Source organism: Hypomesus transpacificus, chromosome 11 (assembly GCF_021917145.1).
Source record: "Hypomesus transpacificus isolate Combined female chromosome 11, fHypTra1, whole genome shotgun sequence".
Classification (NCBI taxonomy): Eukaryota; Metazoa; Chordata; class Actinopteri; order Osmeriformes; family Osmeridae; genus Hypomesus; species Hypomesus transpacificus.
In genome coordinates this window covers 1,983,097-2,003,554 of record NC_061070.1, presented here as the reverse complement: position 1 = coordinate 2,003,554, position 20,458 = coordinate 1,983,097, and the positions used below count along the sequence as shown (strand labels likewise).

The following is a 20,458-nucleotide window of genomic DNA, read 5'->3' as shown; positions in this document are numbered from 1 at the left end:
GGCTATGTGGGCTGGGGTTAGGTAGGCTGGGTTAGGTGGGCTGGGGTTAGGTAGGCTGGGGTTAGGTGGGCTGGGGTTAGGTGGGCTGGGGTTAGGTGGGCTGGGGTTAGGTAGGCTGGGGCTATGTGGGCTGGGGTTAGGTAGGCTGGGTTAGGTGGGCTGGGGTTAGGTAGGCTGGGTTAGGTGGGCTGGGGTTAGGTGGGCTGGGGTTAGGTAGGCTGGGTTAGGTGGGCTGGGGTTAGGTGGGCTGGGGTTAGGTAGGCTGGGTTAGGTGGGCTGGGGTTAGGTGGGCTGGGGCTATGTGGGCTGGGGCTATGTGGGCTGGGGTTAGGTGGGCTGGGGTTAGGTGGGCTGGGGCTATGTGGGCTGGGGCTATGTGGGCTGGGGTTAGGTGGGCTGGGGTTAGGTGGGCTGGGGCTAGGTGGGCTGGGGTTAGGTGGGCTGGGGTTAGGTGGGCTGGGGCTAGGTGGGCTGGGGCTATGTGGGCTGGGGTTAGGTGGGCTGGGGTTAGGTGGGCTGGGGCTATGTGGGCTGGGGCTATGTGGGCTGGGGTTAGGTGGGCTGGGGTTAGGTGGGCTGGGGTTAGGTGGGCTGGGGCTAGGTGGGCTGGGGTTAGGTGGGCTGGGGTTAGGTGGGCTGGGGCTATGTGGGCTGGGGTTAGGTGGGCTGGGGTTAGGTGGGCTGGGGTTAGGTGGGCTGGGGTGGGGTTTGCTTTTTAAGAATATAAATGCTTAATTTATAATCAAGTATTTAGTTTAGAATGGGGCACCACCTTATTATTGGTTTTAGGAGATTAAGGAATTAATATATAATCATTAATCTCATTTTTAGTAATTAATTTGTTCATTATTGTGGATTAAGTGTAGAGCCAATTGTAACATTAGTGAACATGCACACGTCAAAATATATTTACAATTAATTTATTAAAGTCTACTATTGTGGTAAAGGTGAAGTCTGAAGAACTTTCCTCAAAAGTTCTGATCAACGTATGTTTTTTGTTCAAAGAGCACAAATGAGACGTGTAGTCTCAAACAGGCCCTTTGAAGTTAGCAGGAGGGCCTCACGTGCAGATTGGGGAAGTCCCCCCCCCAACTCTATGGTTCCTTTGCATCTGCGTTTGGTGGGTAATCAGCATACTGAGGGTGTAAAGAGGGCTGATTAGGTTTGTCTGATGTGGTCGGATCAGACTCTACAGGTGTGACAGGATATTGGATCAGACTCTACAGGTGTGATAGGATGTTGGATCAGACTCTACAGGTGTGATAGGATGTTGGATCAGACTCTTCAGGTGTGACAGGATGTTGGATCAGACTCTACAGGTGTGACAGGATGTTGGATCAGACTCTGCAGGTGTGACAGGATGTTGGATCAGACTCTACAGGTGTGACAGGATGTTGGATCAGACTCTTCAGGTGTGATAGGATGTTGGATCAGACTCTGCAGGTGTGACAGGATGTTGGATCAGACTCTACAGGTGTGACAGGATGTTGGATCAGACTCTACAGGTGTGACAGGATGTTGGATCAGACTCTTCAGGTTGACAGGATATTGGATCAGACTCTATGTTAGCTCTGTGTGATCTGGCTGACTTCACTGCAGTATGTACACAAATGGCTGCTGCTCCTGGTGGAGGAGACTGGTTTGACAAATAAACAGTTATTCTGTGTGTGTGGTGTGGTGTGTGTGTGTGTGTGTGTGTGTAGGTCATGACAAGGCCGTGAGCAGGGTGTGTTGGAGCCACAGCAGACAGTGGTGGCTGAGTGCATCAGAGGACCGAACCGTCAACATCTGGTCCTCCAGCAGCCCTGACCCTAACCCTAACCCTGACCCTGACCCTAACCCTGAGCCTTCCCTCACTCTGGTGGAGCACACACACACACCACACACACACACACCATACAGACACACACCACACACACACACACCATACAGACACACACCATACAGACACACCATACAGACACACACCACACACACACACACCATACAGACACACACCACACACACACACACCATACAGACACACCATACAGACACACACCACACACACACACACCACACACACACACACCATACAGACACACACCACACACACACACACCATACAGACACACACCATACAGACACACACCATACAGACACACACCACACACACACACACCATACAGACACACACCATACAGACACACACCATACAGACACACACCACACACACACACACCATACAGACACACACCACACACACACACCATACAGACACACACCACACACACACACACCATACAGACACACACCACACACACACACACCATACAGACACACACCACACACACACACCATACAGACACACACCACACACACACACCATACAGACACACACCACACACACACACACCATACAGACACACACCACACACACACACACCATACAGACACACACCACACACACACACCATACAGACACACACCACACACACACACACCATACAGACACACACCACACACACACACACCATACAGACACACACCACACACACACACACCATACAGACACACACGCACACACACACACCACAAAGACACACACACACACACACACACACCACACACACACACACCATACACACACACACCACAAAGACACACACGCACACACACACACACCACACACACACACACCACACACACACACACCATACAGACACACACCACACACACACACACCATACAGACACACACCACACACACACACACCATACAGACACACACCACACACACACACACCATACAGACACACACCACACACACACACACCATACAGACACACACCACACACACACACACCATACAGACACACACCACACACACACACACCACAAAGACACACACCACACACACACACACCATACAGACACACACCACACACACACACACCACAAAGACACACACGCACACACACACACCATACAGACACACACCACACACACACACACCACAAAGACACACACGCACACACACACACCATACAGACACACACCACAAAGACACACACCACAAAGACACACACGCACACACACACACCACAAAGACACACACGCACACACACACACACCATACAGACACACACCACACACACACACACCATACAGACACACACCACACACACACACACCACAAAGACACACACGCACACACACACACCCACCACACATAGACACACACAACGCACACAAACACCACAAAGACACACACGCACACACACACACCCACCACACATAGACACACACAACGCACACAAACACCACAAACCACACCACACACATACACTCAACTCTATCCCCATTACCCCTATCCACCTCCCCCTTATTCCCCTATCCTCTTCCCCCCTATCCCACCCCCCATCCCCATATCTTCCTCTCTTCGATTCCCCCCAATCCCCTCCCCCCGTCCCTCCTAATTCATCTCCATCCTCCTCTCTCCCCTCTCCCCTCCTTCTCAGTTCATCTCCATCCTCCTCTCTCCCCTCCCCCCTCCTTCTCAATTCATCTCCATCCTCCTCTCTCCCCTCTCCCCTCCTTCTCAGTTCATCTCCATCCTCCTCTCTCCCCTCCCCCTCCTTCTCAGTTCATCTCCATCCTCCTCTCTCCCCTCCCCCCTCCTTCTCAATTCATCTCCATCCTCCTCTCTCCCCTCCCCCCTCCTTCTCAGTTCATCTCGATCCTCCTCTTTCCCTTCCCCCCTCTCTCCTTCTCAATTCATCTCCATCCTCCTCTTTCCCTTCCCCCCTCTCTCTTTCTCAGTTCATCTCCATCCTCCTCTCTCCCCTCCCCCCTCCTTAATTCATCTCCATCCTCCTCTCTCCCCTCCCCCCTCCTTCTCAATTCATCTCCATCCTCCTCTCTCCCTTCCCCCCTCTCTCCTTCTCAATTCATCTCCATCCTCCTCTCTCCCCTCCCCCCTCCTTCTCAATTCATCTCTATCCTCCTCTCTCCCCTCCCCCCTCCTTCTCAGTTCATCTCCATCCTCCTCTCTCCCTTCCCCCCTCTCTCCTTCTCAGTTCATCTCCATCCTCCTCTCTCCCTTCCCCCCTCTCTCCTTCTCAGTTCATCTCCATCCTCCTCTCTCCCCTCCCCCCTCCTTCTCAATTCATCTCCATCCTCCTCTCTCCCCTCCCCCCTCTCTCCTTCTCAGTTCATCTCCATCCTCCTCTTTCCCTTCCCCCCTCTCTCCTTCTCAGTTCATCTCCATCCTCCTCTCTCCCTTCCCCCCCTCTCTCCTTCTCAGTTCATCTCCATCCTCCTCTCTCCCCTCCTCCCTCCTTCTCAATTAATCTCCATCCTCCTCTCTCCCTTCCCCCCTCTCTCCTTCTCAGTTCATCTCCATCCTCCTCTCTCCCCTCCCCCCTCCCTCTTTAATTAATCTCCATCCTCCTCTCTCCCCTCCCCCCTCCCTCCTTAATTCATCTCCATCCTCCTCTCTCCCCTCCCCCCCTCCTCCTATCCCCAGGATTCTCTTTCATGAGTCCCTTTTTCCACATGGAAAAAAATACATTCCACAGTGTGCAGCCCCAGTGAAACCTCCTAACACAACCTGGAAGATACACTGCTCAGCAAGAGAAAGGGAGGGAGAGGAGGGAAAAAGATCTTCTGATAAATATAGTATAGCTACAGTAAACACAGTCATAATGGAAGAATACCTTTACATAACTCCCCTCTTCCTGACCAGATAGACAGCATCGCTCTGGGTGTCATTTGGGGCAGGGTTTGATGATTACTTCAGTTTGTTGATTGGTTCTTCGTTGTCCTGCAGGCGGCTGACAGGTTCCCTAAGACAATCAGAGCTGCTCAGTTCTACTACTTGGACCGCTTCCTGTTGCTGGCGTCTGGCCCCTCCCTGCTCCTCTACCTGCTGCACCTGGACGACTCCCGAGACTCCATCAAAAGGTTCAGGGCTCAGAGTTCAGGGCTCAGAGTTCAGGGCTCAGAGTTCAGGGCTCAGAGTTCAGGGCTCAGAGTTCAAGGTTCACTGTTCAGAAGTCAAGTTTGAAAGGTCAGAGTTCAAGGCTCAGAGTGGGGACCTGAGCCCTCCATGTGCAGTCAGTTGTTCTCCTGACCTCTACACAGCCCTTCTACCTCTTAGAACAGGTTTTGTTATTAAATAGTGTTTAGATCTCGGAGTGCAAGAGATGCCAGTGTGTCTGTATGGCCAGTGTGTGTGTGTTGTCAGTGTGTGTGCTTATTGTGTGTGCGGTCAGTGTGTGTTTCGTCAATGTGTGTATGTGTGTTCTGTGTGTGTGTGCTCAGTGTGTGTGTGCTCAGCGTGTGTGTGCTCAGCGTGTGTGATGGTCTCCTGTTCCTCAGGTATCACCAGAGGAGTGCTGTCCAGCTGGGGTGTCGTCTCCAGACCTCTGCCTCCACAGACATCACCTCCCTGTCCGCCGTCAACAGCTTCCACTCCTGTATCCTCCCTGAACCTTCACCTGGCTTGGAACTCTCAGCTGGGTTAGAACCTTCACCTGGGTTAGAACCTTCACCTGGCTTAGAACCTTCACCTGGGTTGGAACTTTCACCTGGGTTGGAACTCTCAGCTGGGTTAGAACCTTTACCTGGGTTAGAACTCTCAGCTGGGTTCGAACCTTCACCTCGGTTCGAACTCTCACCTGGATTAGAACCTTCACCTCGGTTAGAACTCTCACCTGGGTTAGAACCTTCACCTGGGTTAGAACTCTCACCTGGGTTAAAACCTTTACCTGGGTTAAAACCTTTACCTGGGTTAGAACCTTCACCTGGCCAGGTCAGGGTTATGGTTTAAAACGAAAGATTAAAAACATTTCCTTAATCTTAAATGGATCAGAACAGTGTTCTAAAGATAACAGTGTTATCAGCCATTATTATCTTTCAGGCTGGCTCAGCTACAAGTCACTGTGCTGTACTGCTTCCACAGCCCAGGAATGCTCCAACCCCTCCTCGTTATAAATGCATTATGCTTTTATTATCTAATAAATCCAGTCAACCTACAAGGCCATTTATAGCAATGTTTGGAAGAGCGTCTGTTCCTCGGGTATTCCACACCATTGTGCTGCTTGGCCAGAGACACAATGGAAAGTAGATATGAGATAGTTGGTAAGAATTTCCACTGTGTCTGTCTGGGCTTATTCCTAACTGTGCTGAAGGTAAAAAGCTGTCAGTAAAGAAAAAGGCCTCTACACAGGTTAGCCCCTAACTCACTCAGGTTAGCCTTAACTTACTCAGGTTAACCCTAACTCACTCAGGTTAGCCCTAACTCACTCAGGTTAGCCCTAACTCACACAGGTTAACACTAACTCACTCAGGTTAACCCTAACTCACACAGGTTAACTCACACAGGTTAGCTCTAACTCACACAGGTTAGCCCTAACTCACTCAGGTTAGCCCTAACTCACCCAGGTTGGCCCTAACTCACCCAGGGTAGCCCTAACTCACTCAGGTTAGCCCTAACTCACTCAGGTTAACCTTAACTCACTCAAGTTAGCCCTAACTCACTCAGGTTAGCCCTAACTCACTCAGGTTAGCCTTAACTCACACAGGCTAACATTCTCCCTAGAGGTTAACATTCTCCTATACAGGTGAACCCTATCACATGGACAGGTAGATGTGACTGTGTATGCTGGAGAATGCAGGTGATCTGCTGTTTAGCTCATGGTGTTGGTCCTTACCTGTGGTCAGACCTGGTCCTGGCGTGTGGGGCGGACCGCTCGCTCCAGGTGATGGACCTGAACCAGGACACAGTGGCAGCACAGGTCCCTGAGGCCCACAGCAGAGCTGCCCACCACATCACACAGAACCAGGTGAGCCTGTGGACTGGCTGGTGCATCTACTGTTACAGCTCTGTAAAGTCAGTTTGAGTCAGTTCAAGCAAAACTTCCAGATGACGCCATTTGGACTAGTTCTTTCGGATGTGATGTGGATGAACCTGCCAGCAGTAAAAGTATCCAGAGCTTTGAAGCTGTAGGTAGGTTCTGTGATCTGATGGATAAAGTGGTGGCTTGGAGACAGATAGCTGGGGAGGACTGTCTCCATTCATCCTGATGTTGACATGAAGAGAATCCTGCCTTCTTGCATGTTGCCCTGGCAACAGCTGGCCCCACCACGTCACATCATGGGTTGGTGGGATTAGGCCGGATTAGGATGGATTAGGATGGATTAGCTGGGTCAACATCTCCTGGTGGCTGATTAACACAGAGAGGCATCTCCAGCAGGGAGCCAGTCTCCCACCCCGGCCCCTCTCCTGCCTCACCGCTCCACCCGTCACGCCAGCCTTTGTATGCAATGCAGTGCGGGCAGGAGGTGATGTGTTGACTCAGTGGTGAAGTTGCGTCAGTGTGGGGTCCCGGCTTTAGTAGCGCAGGTGAGTGGATGGATGGGGGGCTGGAGGGCCTCGTGGATGTGAGGGGCCAGGGGGCTGGAGGTCTGGATGGGGGGCCAGAGGGCCTCGTGGATGTGAGGGGCCAGGGGGCTGGAGGTCTGGATGGGGGGCTGGAGGGCCTCGTGGATGTGAGGGGCCTGGGGGCTGGAGGTCTGGATGGGGGGCCAGAGGGCCTCGTGGATGTGAGGGGCCAGGGGACTGGAGGTCTGGATGGGGGGCTGGAGGGCCTCGTGGATGTGAGGGGCCAGGGGGCTGGAGGGCCTCGTGGATGTGAGGGGCCAGGGGGCTGGAGGTCTGGATGGGGGGCCAGAGGGCCTCGTGGATGTGAGGGGCCAGGGGACTGGAGGTCTGGATGGGGGGCTGGAGGGCCTCGTGGATGTGAGGGGCCAGGGGGCTGGAGGTCTGGATGGGGGGCCAAAGGGCCTCGTGGATGTGAGGGGCCTGGGGGCTGGAGAGCCTGTTGTATTGGGGGGCCTGGAGGTCTGGTGGATTTGGGGATCCAGTGTTTGAGGGGGAGTGTTGTCTTGGTGATGGGTAGCCTCTCCAGAGGGGGGGCGGGGGGCTGAGGGGCTGGAGCCCAGAGTGTTAATACATGAGGATCAGAGGGGATTGACTCAGCCTGGAAACAGCATACATACACCCTCCCTCTTCCCCCTCACTGCCCCCACCTTTTCCTTCTTTATGTTGACCTGTCCTGATGTTTAGAATTGGGAGAGCAAAAGGTATTTCTGGGGTCCTGAGCCAGATATGACCCTAGTCTCTCTCTCTCTCTCTCTCTCTCTCTCTCTCTCTCTCTCTCTCTCTCTCTCTCTCTCTCTCTCTCTCTCATTTTCTCAATGAAGTTTCTCATTAAGTAATTTATACACACCTACATAGATCATAGATTGATACACACTTCTTTAAACTAATATTCCACAATTTTACATTGTAATGGAACATCACACAGTACATTATGAGATAATTCAAAATAAATTTGTGTATAAAGTAAAACAATAAAAACCTTCATTTTTATTTTTTATATGATTATTTATGTATTATCATTATTCATGGCAATAAAAGTGTAACTATCTCTCTCTGTCTCTGTTTCCCCTCTCTTTCCCCATTTTTACTGGAAAGCTCTCCTATCCAGATAAGAGCTTTACGCGTGAGAGAGTGAAAGAGACAGTGAGAGAGAGAGAGAGAGAGAGAGAGAGAGAGAGAGAGAGTGAGAGATAGAGAGAGAGAGAAAGAGAGTGAGAGAGACAGTGAGAGAGAGAGAGAGAGAGAGAGAGAGAGAGAGAGAGAGAGAGAGAGAGAAAGACAGTGAAAGCAGGAGATTCCTGTAGGAACTACGGGGAGGGTTGGAAAACAACCACACATTAGTTTCCATTCCATCAGAGAAACACTGGCTACCAACATGGTTTAAGGCCTTCTCTCATTCTCTCAGCCCCCCTCTCTTTCCTCCACCCCCCTTTCTTCCTCCCTCTCTCTCTCTTTCTCTCACCCTCCCTCCCCTTTACACTCTTTATTTTTCTCTCTCCCTCTCTCTCTCTCTCTCTCTGGCTCTCTCTCTCTCCTTTTCTCTTTCTCTAGCCTGAACCACTATCTCAATGTGACAATGTGTATTCTTTGCATGTGTGTGTATGTGTGTGGTGTGTGTGTGTACAGGGCTCTATGTTCAGCTGTCAGACTCCAGACTCCTACAACCTGTTCCTCACCAGTGCAGTCACAGATGGGCTGAAACTGTGGGACCTGCGCTCTCTCAGGTGAGAACCCACCCACTTGTCCTCCCCCCTTTAGCATCCCAGCTCCTAGACCATCCCATATCCTAAACCATCCCAGATCCTAAACCATCCCAGATCCTAGACCATCCCAGATCCTAGACCATCCCAGATCCTAGACCATCCCAGCTCCTAAACCATCCCAGATCCTAGACCATCCCAGATCCTAGACCATCCCAGCTCCTAGACCATCCCAGCTCCTAGACCATCCCAGATCCTAGACCATCCCATATCCTAAACCATCCCAGCTCCTAGACCATCCCAGATCCTAGACCATCCCAGATCCTAGACCATCCCAGCTCCTAAACCATCCCAGATCCTAGACCATCCCAGATCCTAGACCATCCCAGCTCCTAGACCATCCCAGCTTCTAGACCATCCCAGCTCCTAGACCATCCCATATCCTAAACCATCCCAGCTCCTAGACCATCCCATATCCTAAACCATCCCAGCTCCTAAACCATCCCAGATCCTAGACCATCCCAGATCCTAGACCATCCCAGCTCCTAGACCATCCCATATCCTAAACCATCCCAGCTCCTAGAACATCCCAGCTCCTAGACCATCCCAGCTCCTAGACCATCCTAGCTCCTAGACCATCTTAGCTCCTAGACCATCCCAGCTCCCAGACCATCTCAGCTCCTAGAACATCCCAGCTCCTAGACCATCACATATCCTAACCCATCCCAGCTCCTAGACCATCCTAGCTCCTAGACCATCCCAGCTCCTAGACCATCCCAGCTCCTAGACCATCCCAGCTCCTAGACCATCCTAGCTCCTAGACCATCCCAGCTCCTAGACCATCCTAGCTCCTAGACTTCCCTCCTAGCTGTAAGTGATGACAGAGGACTGGCTCTCTCCTATGATGCATTTGGGCTGCAGCTGGCTGTGGAAGCAAACTCTCTGACTAGTACTCTCTCTCTCTCATCTCTCTGTCTAATCTTTCTTTCTCTTCCTCTGTTTGTCTCGCTCTCAGCCCTGTCTCTTTCTAGTCTCCCTCTACCTTTTTCCCTCTCTCCACGTCTCCCTCTCTCCACCTCTCCCTCAAACTCCCCATCTATCCCCTTCTTCATCTCTCTTGTCTCTCATTTCTCTCTCTCGCTTCTCTCTTTCACATTCCCCGCCTGTCTCTGTCCCTCTCTCCTTTTCAGGAAAACGTCAAGATGAAATGTTAGAGGTTCCCTGCCGTCATTAGTCAGACTAAATGTCTGACGGATTGTTTTGTGTGCACTGGCCGGTGGAAATGTTTGTCTTCCATTTCTGATTTACCACATCACATAGGAATGGGCCGTGGGGTTAGGATTGGGGTTAGGATTAGGGTTATGGAAGGTTTGGGGTTAGGATTAGGGTTATGGAAGGTTGGATGTTAGAATTAGGGTTATGGAAGGTTTGGGGGTTAGGATTAGAGTTATGTGGGGTTAGGGTTAGGGTTAGTGTTGCGTGATGTTCTGTGCTTTCCATATCAGGTGTGTACGTCGCTATGGTAACCACCTGAACCGCTGCCACCTCTGCACATGTGCCTTCTCCCCCTGTGGACGCTTCATCTGCTCCGGCTCCGAGGACGGCTGTGTGAGTAACCTTAACCACGCCATGCTAACCTTACTAGCCCTAACCCTGTTAACCATGCTGAACATGCTACACTTGTTAGCCCTAACCCTGTTAACCATGCTAAACAGCTCAGCACTAACTCTGTTAACCATGCTAAACAGCTCAGTACTAACCCAGTTAACCATGCTAAACAGCTAACCACTAACCCTGTTAATCATGCTAAAAAGCTCAGCAATAACCCTGTTAACCATGCTAAACAGCTAACCACTAACTCTGTTAACCATGTTAAACAGTACAGCACTAACCCTGATCATCATGCTAAACAATTCACCACTAACCAGACTAACCCTGTTACCCATAACCAAGCAAATCATTAAGGCCGGATCCCAATACTCCCCCTTACCCCTTCCCCTTACCCCTTCCCCTTAGTTTTGCGCGTTCCCGTGAGAGCTAGTGGTGTCCCAATACTCTTTTGGAGCTAGGGGAAGGGCTAAGACTAAGGGCTATACACCCCTTAAAACCAAGTGAGATCGGGAGCTTACTTGAAACCTAGGGCTATGTGAAAACTGCGCGACCGGCAACAATGGCGACCAAATCATCCAGAGAGTCCGACAAATGTTATATTATCGGCTTAATTAATTGATAAAAAAATAATGACAGTCTTGTTTTGTGTTATATACAGTCATGAACATATATATTTGCTACCATTTTCCTAATTGAAACGTTTCTAAAAATCGCTAGTTTGGTACGTTAATGTTACAGTTCTGAATTGCACAACAGTCCTGCATTTCTTTGCCTAGCATGTCTACAGTTCTAAGTAAACTCCATTAGCAGCGAATTTCGTTTAATATCAGTGCATAACACTACTTGCTTTGGAAATATCGATACGTGCTAGATGACGTACCTGTAACCAAGTGGCGTCCCATTTCCTAGGGCTATGTAGCCCTTAACCCTTACTTTCGAGGGCCAAGGGGAAGGGGTAAGTTAAGGGGAAGGGGTAAGGGGGGAGTATTGGGATTCGGCCTAACCCTGCTAACCATACTAGCCAGCTAACCATACTAGCCAGCAGTGGCGGTTCTAGACTCATTTTACTGGGGGGGCCAAGGGGGGGTCAGTGTTTAATCAGAGGGCCACATTAAAAAACGGAAACAACAATCCTTTAATTTTGCTTTACATTAAAATCATACAAAAAGTTGTTTATTTACTGGGGCAAAAAAGGCTGCAATGTCCATTCCTCATTTCATAATGACTACTAGAAGAAAAAAACGTGTAAAAAAAAGTATATATAAAAAAAAAATTGTCAGCTCAGGGGGCCACAGGGGGGGCCAGGGACATTTTTACAGGGGCACTGGCCCCTGTAGGCCCCCGTGTAGAAACGCCCCTGCTAGCCAGCTAACCTGCTAGCTGTTAGCCTGCTAACAGAGCTACAGATGGTGTGTCCCCCAGAGCACAGGAGGCTGTTCCATGGAGGCAGAGGAAGGTGCTCCTCCAATTTGGAGAGGCAATAGGGAGGTAAAAAAAAGAGATTGATTGGTGGAAATAAACCATTACCAAATCTCAGTATCATTTACAAGATCATTTTATTCTCTTCTTTGGAAAATATCCGTTCTTGAAATTCCTATTAAAATGCTTCAACAGTGACCCCTGGGGTGGGCGTGGGCTCCTGCTGTCCTCCTCAAGGCGGGATCTGTGACTAACCAATCAACAACCACAATACAATGTTGAGATTGTGTTGGTCCAATGATCATTTCCAACTCTCTTCCACTGCATTTTACATGTGTGAAACTGTCCATAACGGCAGAGTATTAGAAAAGTCATCCCACTGCTCCAGAGGTCTCAGGACACAGTGTGACACCCCTGGCCCCCAGCCTCCAGCCAGGGTCTGACCTCAGGTGTGCAGGGGCCGGGGGTCAGTGTTGTTGAGCAGGGTGGTCAGGATGATTGATTAGTCACCTAGGTGAGACAGGTAGAGCTGTCTACCATCTGTGACCTCTGCTACCTGACCAGGAATACCTGGACGCACCCTGCTCTCTGCTACATCCTTCAAATACCTGAGAAACCATTTATAACGTGTGTGTGTGTAAGGGACAGAGAGAGAGTGTGTGTGTGATGCATGTTTGTGTGTGTGTATACATTGACCGGAAATGTAGATAAAAACTGCTAAACTCGCCAATCTGCAGCTGACTAAATATTGCTCCATTTGAGCCCTCACACCCAGCCAACAGTGTAGAGGAGATCTGCACCCATAACTGTCTGGAACAGTCAAATCTATGAGAAGCATTTGAATTCCTTATAAATATAACGTATTCAATTTTTGTATCCACCGTGACATACAAATAGTGCAAATAGAAAGTAGAGCAACACCCTGTAAATAAGCCTGCAAAAACATGATCTATTGGAATACACTGGAACACAATTACTGCGATAGTAAAATACTATGGAACATGGTTACTGTAAGACAGTCGAGTATTATAGAACATAGTTACTGTAAGTTATACACTGGCTCTGGTGTAGAAGTGGATTAGTTATAGACTGGATCTTGTGCAGATGTGGATAAGTTATAGACTGGATCTGGTGTAAATGTGGATAAGTTATAGGCTGGATCTGGTGCAGATGTGGATAAGTTATAGACTGGATCTGGTGCAGATGTGGATAAGTTATAGGCTGGATCTGGTGCAGATGTGGATAAGTTATAGACTGGATCTTGTGCAGATGTGGATAAGTTATAGACTGGATCTGGTGCAGATGTGAATAAGTTATAGACTGTATCTGGTGCAGATGTGGATAAGTTATAGGCTGGATCTGGTGCAGATGTGGATAAGTTATAGACTGTATCTGGTGCAGATGTGGATAAGTTATAGGCTGGATCTGGTGCAGATGTGGATAAGTTATAGACTGTATCTGGTGCAGATGTGGATAAGTTATAGACTGTATCTGGTGCAGATGTGGATAAGTTATAGACTGTATCTGGTGCAGATGTGGATACGTTATAGACTGTATCTGGTGCAGATGTGGATAAGTTATAGACTGGGTCTGGTGCAGATGTGGATAAGTTATAGACTGTATCTGGTGCAGATGTGGATAAGTTATAGACTGGATCTGGTGCAGATGTGGATAAGTTATAGACTGGGTCTGGTGCAGATGTGGATAAGTTATAGACTGGGTCTGGTGCAGATGTGGATAAGTTATAGACTGTATCTGGTGCAGATGTGGATAAGTTATAGACTGTATCTGGTGCAGATGTGGATAAGTTATAGACTGTATCTGGTGAAGATGTGGATAAGTTATAGACTGTATCTGGTGCAGATGTGAATAAGTTATAGACTGTATCTGGTGCAGATGTGGATAAGTTATAGGCTGGATCTGGTGCAGATGTGGATAAGTTATAGACTGTATCTGGTGCAGATGTGGATAAGTTATAGACTGTATCTGGTGCAGATGTGAATAAGTTATAGGCTGGGTCTGGTGCAGATGTGGATAAGTTATAGACTGGGTCTGGTGCAGATGTGGATAAGTTATAGACTGTATCTGGTGCAGATGTGGATAAGTTATAGACTGTATCTGGTGCAGATGTGGATAAGTTATAGACTGTATCTGGTGCAGATGTGAATAAGTTAAAGACTGTATCTGGTGCAGATGTGGATAAGTTATAGGCTGGATCTGGTGCAGATGTGGATAAGTTATAGACTGGATCTGGTGCAGATGTGGATAAGTTATAGACTGTATCTGGTGCAGATGTGAATAAGTTATAGACTGGATCTGGTGCAGATGTGGATAAGTTATAGACTGGATCTGGTGCAGATGTGGATAAGTTATAGACTGGATCTGGTGCAGATGTGAATAAGTTATAGACTGGATCTGGTGCAGATGTGGATAAGTTATAGACTGGATCTGGTGCAGATGTGGATAAGTTATAGACTGTATCTGGTGCAGATGTGAATAAGTTATAGACTGTATCTGGTGCAGATGTGAATAAGTTATAGGCTGGATCTGGTGCAGATGTGGATGTCTCGTTCTGAACCCAGGGACCTGCAGGAGGCCAGTAGGAGGGAGCTGGCGTCCTGCTAGTATCTCTGGGATGTTTACTTAAACTGGTAATGCTTTCTTCTGTCTGGCCTATACCTCTCTCCCTCTCTCCTCTCTCTCTCCTCTTTGTACCTGTTTCTTTCCTCTCTGTAGCTCTCTCTCCTCCACCTCTTTCCTCTTTGTACAAATATCTGTTTCTCTCCTCTCTATAGCTCTCTCTCTATCCTGAGAGAAAAAGGAGATAGCGTGAGAGAGAGGGGGAGAGAGAGAGGATAGAAAGAAAGAGACTTTGACTGAAAGATCTGTATTGGGCAGTCAAAATTGCCATCTAGCCAACAGTTACACCACAACAGTCATAAAAAAAAAAAAAATCTTACTCCTATTCAAACAAAAAGGTTAAATAAAAGATATGTCTGAGTCCTGGTCTGTCTCGGACCAGACATCTCCACCATAGGATCCGGTTGTGCCACGTGCGATGGCCCCAGTGGATAATCCTCCACTGCAGATCAGCTGTGCGCTACCCTGTGGGAGGCTTACATAGGGTGTGCCAGCATCCTATCAGGGATGAGTTTGGTGCTGAAACTCAAGTCCACTGAGAGGACCTCCAACAGTGCCTCTTACAGCAGCATAGCATTGTCTCTATGGTCAGAGCATACACCTGGCCGGACAGTGGACACCCCTCCCTAATCCCTCTCCTAACTAGGACTGGCCGGCTCACCCCCCCCCCCCCCCCCCGCCCCCCCACACACACACCGCCTTTACCATAACAGAGACATCACAATACAACAATCACACACATGACATGAACACATTTCCAAACCCCAAATAATCCATCACTTCAAATAGATATGAATGACAAACACGGTCAAACTCTTTTTCTTGATCAACTGGCAGAATACCCAAATCAATGACATCCCGCTTCAGAAATGTTTTATCCATTAGTGACCTTCCTGGAGCACAGTAGGACTGGTCTCTGTGCACTATGCTGTCTAGCACCAACTTCAGCCTGTTGGCCAAACATTTTGAAAATATATTGTAGTCCAAACATAAAAGAGAAAAAGGCATTGTAGCATGTGTTCCCCAAACGCCTCCTGGTAAACCTCCAGTAGGTCAGGCCCCAAAAGTCCCTGTAGAACTCAGCTGGTAGGCCATCCAGCCCTGGGGATTTCCCCACCAACAGCTGCTGGACTGCAGCAGTGAGCTCTTGGAGAATGAGTTCCACCTCTAAAGCCTCCCGCTGGTCTGATCTGAGCTTTGGAAGGTCCTGCATCAGCTCATGGGCACTCTGAGGATTCCTGACCCCAGCCCTATAGAGGTCTGCATTAAACTCCATGGTGTGAGAGAGAGAGAGAGAGAGAGAGAGAGAGAGAGAGAGAGAGAGAGAGAGAGAGAGAGAGAGAGAGAGAGAGAGAGAGAGAGAGAGAGAGAGAGAGAGCGAGAGAGAAAGAGAAAGAGAGAAAGAGAAAGAGAGAAAGAGAAAGAGAAAGAAAGAGAAGAGAAGAGAGAGAAAGAGAGAAAGAGAGAAAAGAGAGAAAGAGAGAAAGAGAGAGCGAGCGCGAGAGAGAAAGAGAGAGAGAGAAAGAGAGAGAGAGAGGATATGAAGAGAGAGAATATAAAGAGAGAGGATAGAAAGAGAGAGTGGATAGAAAGAGAGAGAGAGGATAGAAAGCAGGCATGCAAACTCATCACCTTTAGGTGAGACTTGAAACCAAAATGGGTAACCAACGTAATTTGTGCAGATCCGATGAGAAAATGAGAGGGGGAGTCGTGGGGGCGGGGGAGTCGTGGGGGCGGGGGAGTCGTGGGGGCGGGGGGAGTCGTGGGGGCGGGGGAGTCGTGGCCGTGGCCAACACAGCATTTTACCCGTGCTTCGCTACTTTACAACTGGCTCTGGAACCAATCATCACTCCTAATGCCTAAACCTCACAGCTTATCAGAGACATTCTTTTTTTGTATGCTATACAAAAAAATGTCTTTATGGTTAAAAGAACATTACATTGTTTACAAGAGCACAGATTCTACGTAGATCTAGCCTCCTAATTTTGCTCTCAAAGTGCACCGGATTGATGCGTTTAACTTTAAAAATTAAAGGGGGGTCCCCTCTTCAAGGGGACCATGCCCCTGGACCACCCTAGAGGGCCGGGGGTTCACCGTATCCTTCTCACCTTTTTTTACCCCTGAGATGTTTGCATGCCTGAGAGAGAGAGAGAGAGAGAGAGAGAGAGAGAGAGAGAGAGAGGATAGAGAGAAAGAGAGAGAGGATAGAGAGAAAGAGAGAGGACAGAAAGAGAGAGAAAGAAAGAGTACTGATCTTCTCCACAGTGGAAACTTGCTCTTCAGGGTTCTCTCATGGGGCTCTTCCCTCCTTTATCTCTCATTCCTCCTGGTGTGTGTGCATGTCTGTGTGTGTGTGCATGTCTGTGTGTGTGTGCATGTCTGTGTGTGTGTGCATGTCTGTGTGTGTGTGCATGTCTGTGTGTGTGCGTGTCTGTGTGCATGTCTGTACGTGTGTGTACATGCATCCGTGTGTGTGTTCAGTGAAAGCAACATGTATAGGTGGTGTGTGTTTACTTGAGCGTGTGTGTTCAGTGAGAGCGGTGCGCAGGCTGAAATATAAACGATGATGGTTGATATTAATCTCAGAAACTGAGAGTCCTGAAGAATGAGAGCAGGGAGCGTCTCCAAGGACGTTTCAGCGTTTCCTGGAAGCAGCAGCTGTTTCCTGGAAGCAGCAGTTGTGTGGTAGTGGGATAGCGGTTCGGAGACATTTGTACTTGTCTTAGTATTTCACAAGACAATCATGGAAAAAAGAACTTCCGTCCTCTAAAGGGAAACACTCCCAAGCTTATTTTAATCTGCTCAGCCTAGAACCTAACCTGTAGAACCTAACCTGTAGAACCTAACCTTTTTAACCTAACCTGTAGAACCTAACCTATTTGACCTAACCTGTAGAACCTAACCTGTAGAACCTAACCTATTTAACCTAACCAATATAACCTAACCTATATAACCTAACCTGTAGAACATAACCTGTAGAAACTAACTCAGACCATATACTACCATATGGTAGATTTCTAAAAGCTCCAATGAATTTATAATTGACTATACCTTTGTGACCCCAGTTAGTCCCTATATCGTCATTTGAAATTGTTAAACTGAACCCAGACTTTAACCCTAATTATAACTAAAAACCCAAACTCAAACTTTAACCTTAAGGCCGACTTTAACCCGATAACAACCCTAGCAGTACCCGTAACCCCAGAATCAGGACTCCAGTAGATGTGTTTGGTGTGGTGGTGTGGATGTGCAGTGGCTAGACGTGTTCAGGAAGCCTCTTTCAGGGAGCATGCTCACAGGCGTTCCAGGGAACCCTAATAACAAGCAGCTGCAGGAATGTGATGACTCGCCGTCTGGTTACAAACATTCTAGCATCTGGTTTATCTGTGTGCACCCTCCTCTCTCCTTCAGCCTCTCACCCTCTCTTCCTCCTCAAAGCTAGAAGACTTTCCAAAATTGAAAACATATCTCGTTCTGTGATATTTTCCACATGGTGACAGTTTGTTTGTTTATAGGGCAGACGGGGGGAAATGTTGCTTGAGTACAGTAGACTCCTGCTATAACACAGTAGAATGATGCTCTAACACAGTAGAATCCTGCTATAGCACAGTAGAATGGTGCTCTAACACAGTAGACTCCTGCTATAACACAGTAGAATGATGCTCTAACACAGTAGACTCCTGCTATAACACAGTAGAATGATGCTCTAACACAGTAGAATCCTGCTATAGCACAGTAGAGTGGTGCTCTAAGACAGTAGAATCCTGCTATAACATAGTAGAGTGGTGCTCTAAGACAGTAGAATCCTGCTCTAACACCATATAATCCTGCTCTAACACAGTAGAATCCTGCTCTAACACAATAGAATCCTGCTCTAACACAGTAGAATGCTGCTCTAACACAGTAGAATCCTGCTCCTGCACAGTAGAATGCTGCTCTAACACAGTAGAATCCTGCTCTAACACAGTAGAATGCTGCTCTAACACAGTAGAATCCTGCTCCTGCACAGTAGAATGCTGCTCTAACACAGTAGAATCCTGCTCTAACACAGTAGAATGCTGCTCTAACACAGTAGAATCCTGCTGTAACACAATAGAATCCTGCTGTAACACAGTAGAATGCTGCTTTAACACAGTAAAATTCTGCTCTAAAACACACAATAGAATCCTGCTGTAACACAATAGAATCCTGCTCTAACACAGTAGAATCCTGCTGTAACACAATAGAATCCTGCTGTAACACAATAGAATCCTGCTGTAACATTATTGAATCCTTCTCTAACACAGTAGAATTCCGCTGTAACACAGTAGAATGCTGCTCTAACACAGTAGAATCCTGCTCTAGCACAGTCGAATCCTGCTCTAACATAATAGAATCCTGCTCTAACAACGTAGAATCCTGCTCTAACACAATAGAATCCTGCACTAGCACAGTAGAATCATGCTCTAGAAGAGAGAGTGCTGCTCTGTGTCGTATCTGAATGAATCTGACTCTCATGTGAATGAATCTGACTCAGCTTGACTCTAATGACTCCGATTCCTGGTATGTCTTGACAGGCCTATGTATATGACCTTCGTCACAGCGCCTACCTCCACAAGCTGCACAAGCAATCTGATGTGGTCCTCACAGCTACTTTCAACCCTGCTACACCTGAGGTAACATCACACTACACCTGAGGTAACACACTACACCTAAGGTGACATCACACTACACCTAAGGTAACATCACACTACACCTGAGGTAACACACTACACCTAAGGTGACATCACACTACACCTGAGGTGACATCACACTACACCTGAAGTAACACACTACACCTGAGGTGACATCACACTACACCTGAGGTAACACACTACACCTGAAGTAACACACTACACTTGAGGTGACATCACACTACACCTGAGGTGACATCACACTACACCTGAGGTGACATCACACTACTCCTGAGGTGACATCACACTACACCTGAAGTGACATCAATAAAATAATAAACAATACAGTATACTAAACCTTTAATACACATAATATCCTATACTAACCTTATAACCTATACTAACCTAGAGACGAGTAAGGTACAATTAGAGCAATATTGCTGATAGTGCAACCAGTAGCTGAAAGTGACAGTGTGTAAAGTGACTAGTGAGAAGTGTATCAGTGTCCATATCAATGTTCACTCAGAAGCCTGATGGCCCTTGGAAAGAAACTGTTGTCTAGTCTGCGTGTGCGAGACCGAATGCTACGGTATCGCCTGCCAGAAGGCAACGAGTAAAAAGACTGAAGGATGGGTGGTACAGTCTCTTAGAATCCTGCCAGCTTTCCTGAGGCATCGTGTGTGGTAGGTGTCCTGTAGGGCTGGGAGCTTCCTGCCAATGATGAACTCAGCAGACCGGACCACACTACATAGGGCCTTGCGGTCCCTGTCTGTGCAGCTCCCATACCACACTGTGATGCAACCAGTCAGAATGCTCTCTATAGTGCATATGTAGAAGTTAGTGAGGATAACTGAGTCCATGACAAACTTCTTCAGTCTCCCCAAGAAGAAGAGGCGTTTCCAGGCCCCTTTGACCACCTCGTCCGTGTGAACAGACCAGGTGAGATCATTGCTGATGTTCACCCCAAGGAACCTGAAGCAGCTGACCTTTTCCACTTTGGATCTGTTGATG

General features: G+C 48.3%; 1 protein-coding gene across 1 annotated transcript in view; it reads left to right on the top strand.

The window, feature by feature from the left end:
- The window catches only part of wdr27 (WD repeat domain 27), a 62,841-nt gene that overhangs the window by 27,613 nt on the left and 14,770 nt on the right, over positions 1–20,458 (top strand). The window contains exons 17-23 of the mRNA XM_047028734.1: positions 1,704–1,861; positions 4,810–4,943; positions 5,361–5,458; positions 6,705–6,826; positions 9,052–9,149; positions 10,631–10,733; positions 19,352–19,450. Coding sequence (XP_046884690.1) covers positions 1,704–1,861; positions 4,810–4,943; positions 5,361–5,458; positions 6,705–6,826; positions 9,052–9,149; positions 10,631–10,733; positions 19,352–19,450 — 812 coding nt within the window. The remainder of the gene's footprint in view (positions 1–1,703; positions 1,862–4,809; positions 4,944–5,360; positions 5,459–6,704; positions 6,827–9,051; positions 9,150–10,630; positions 10,734–19,351; positions 19,451–20,458) is intronic.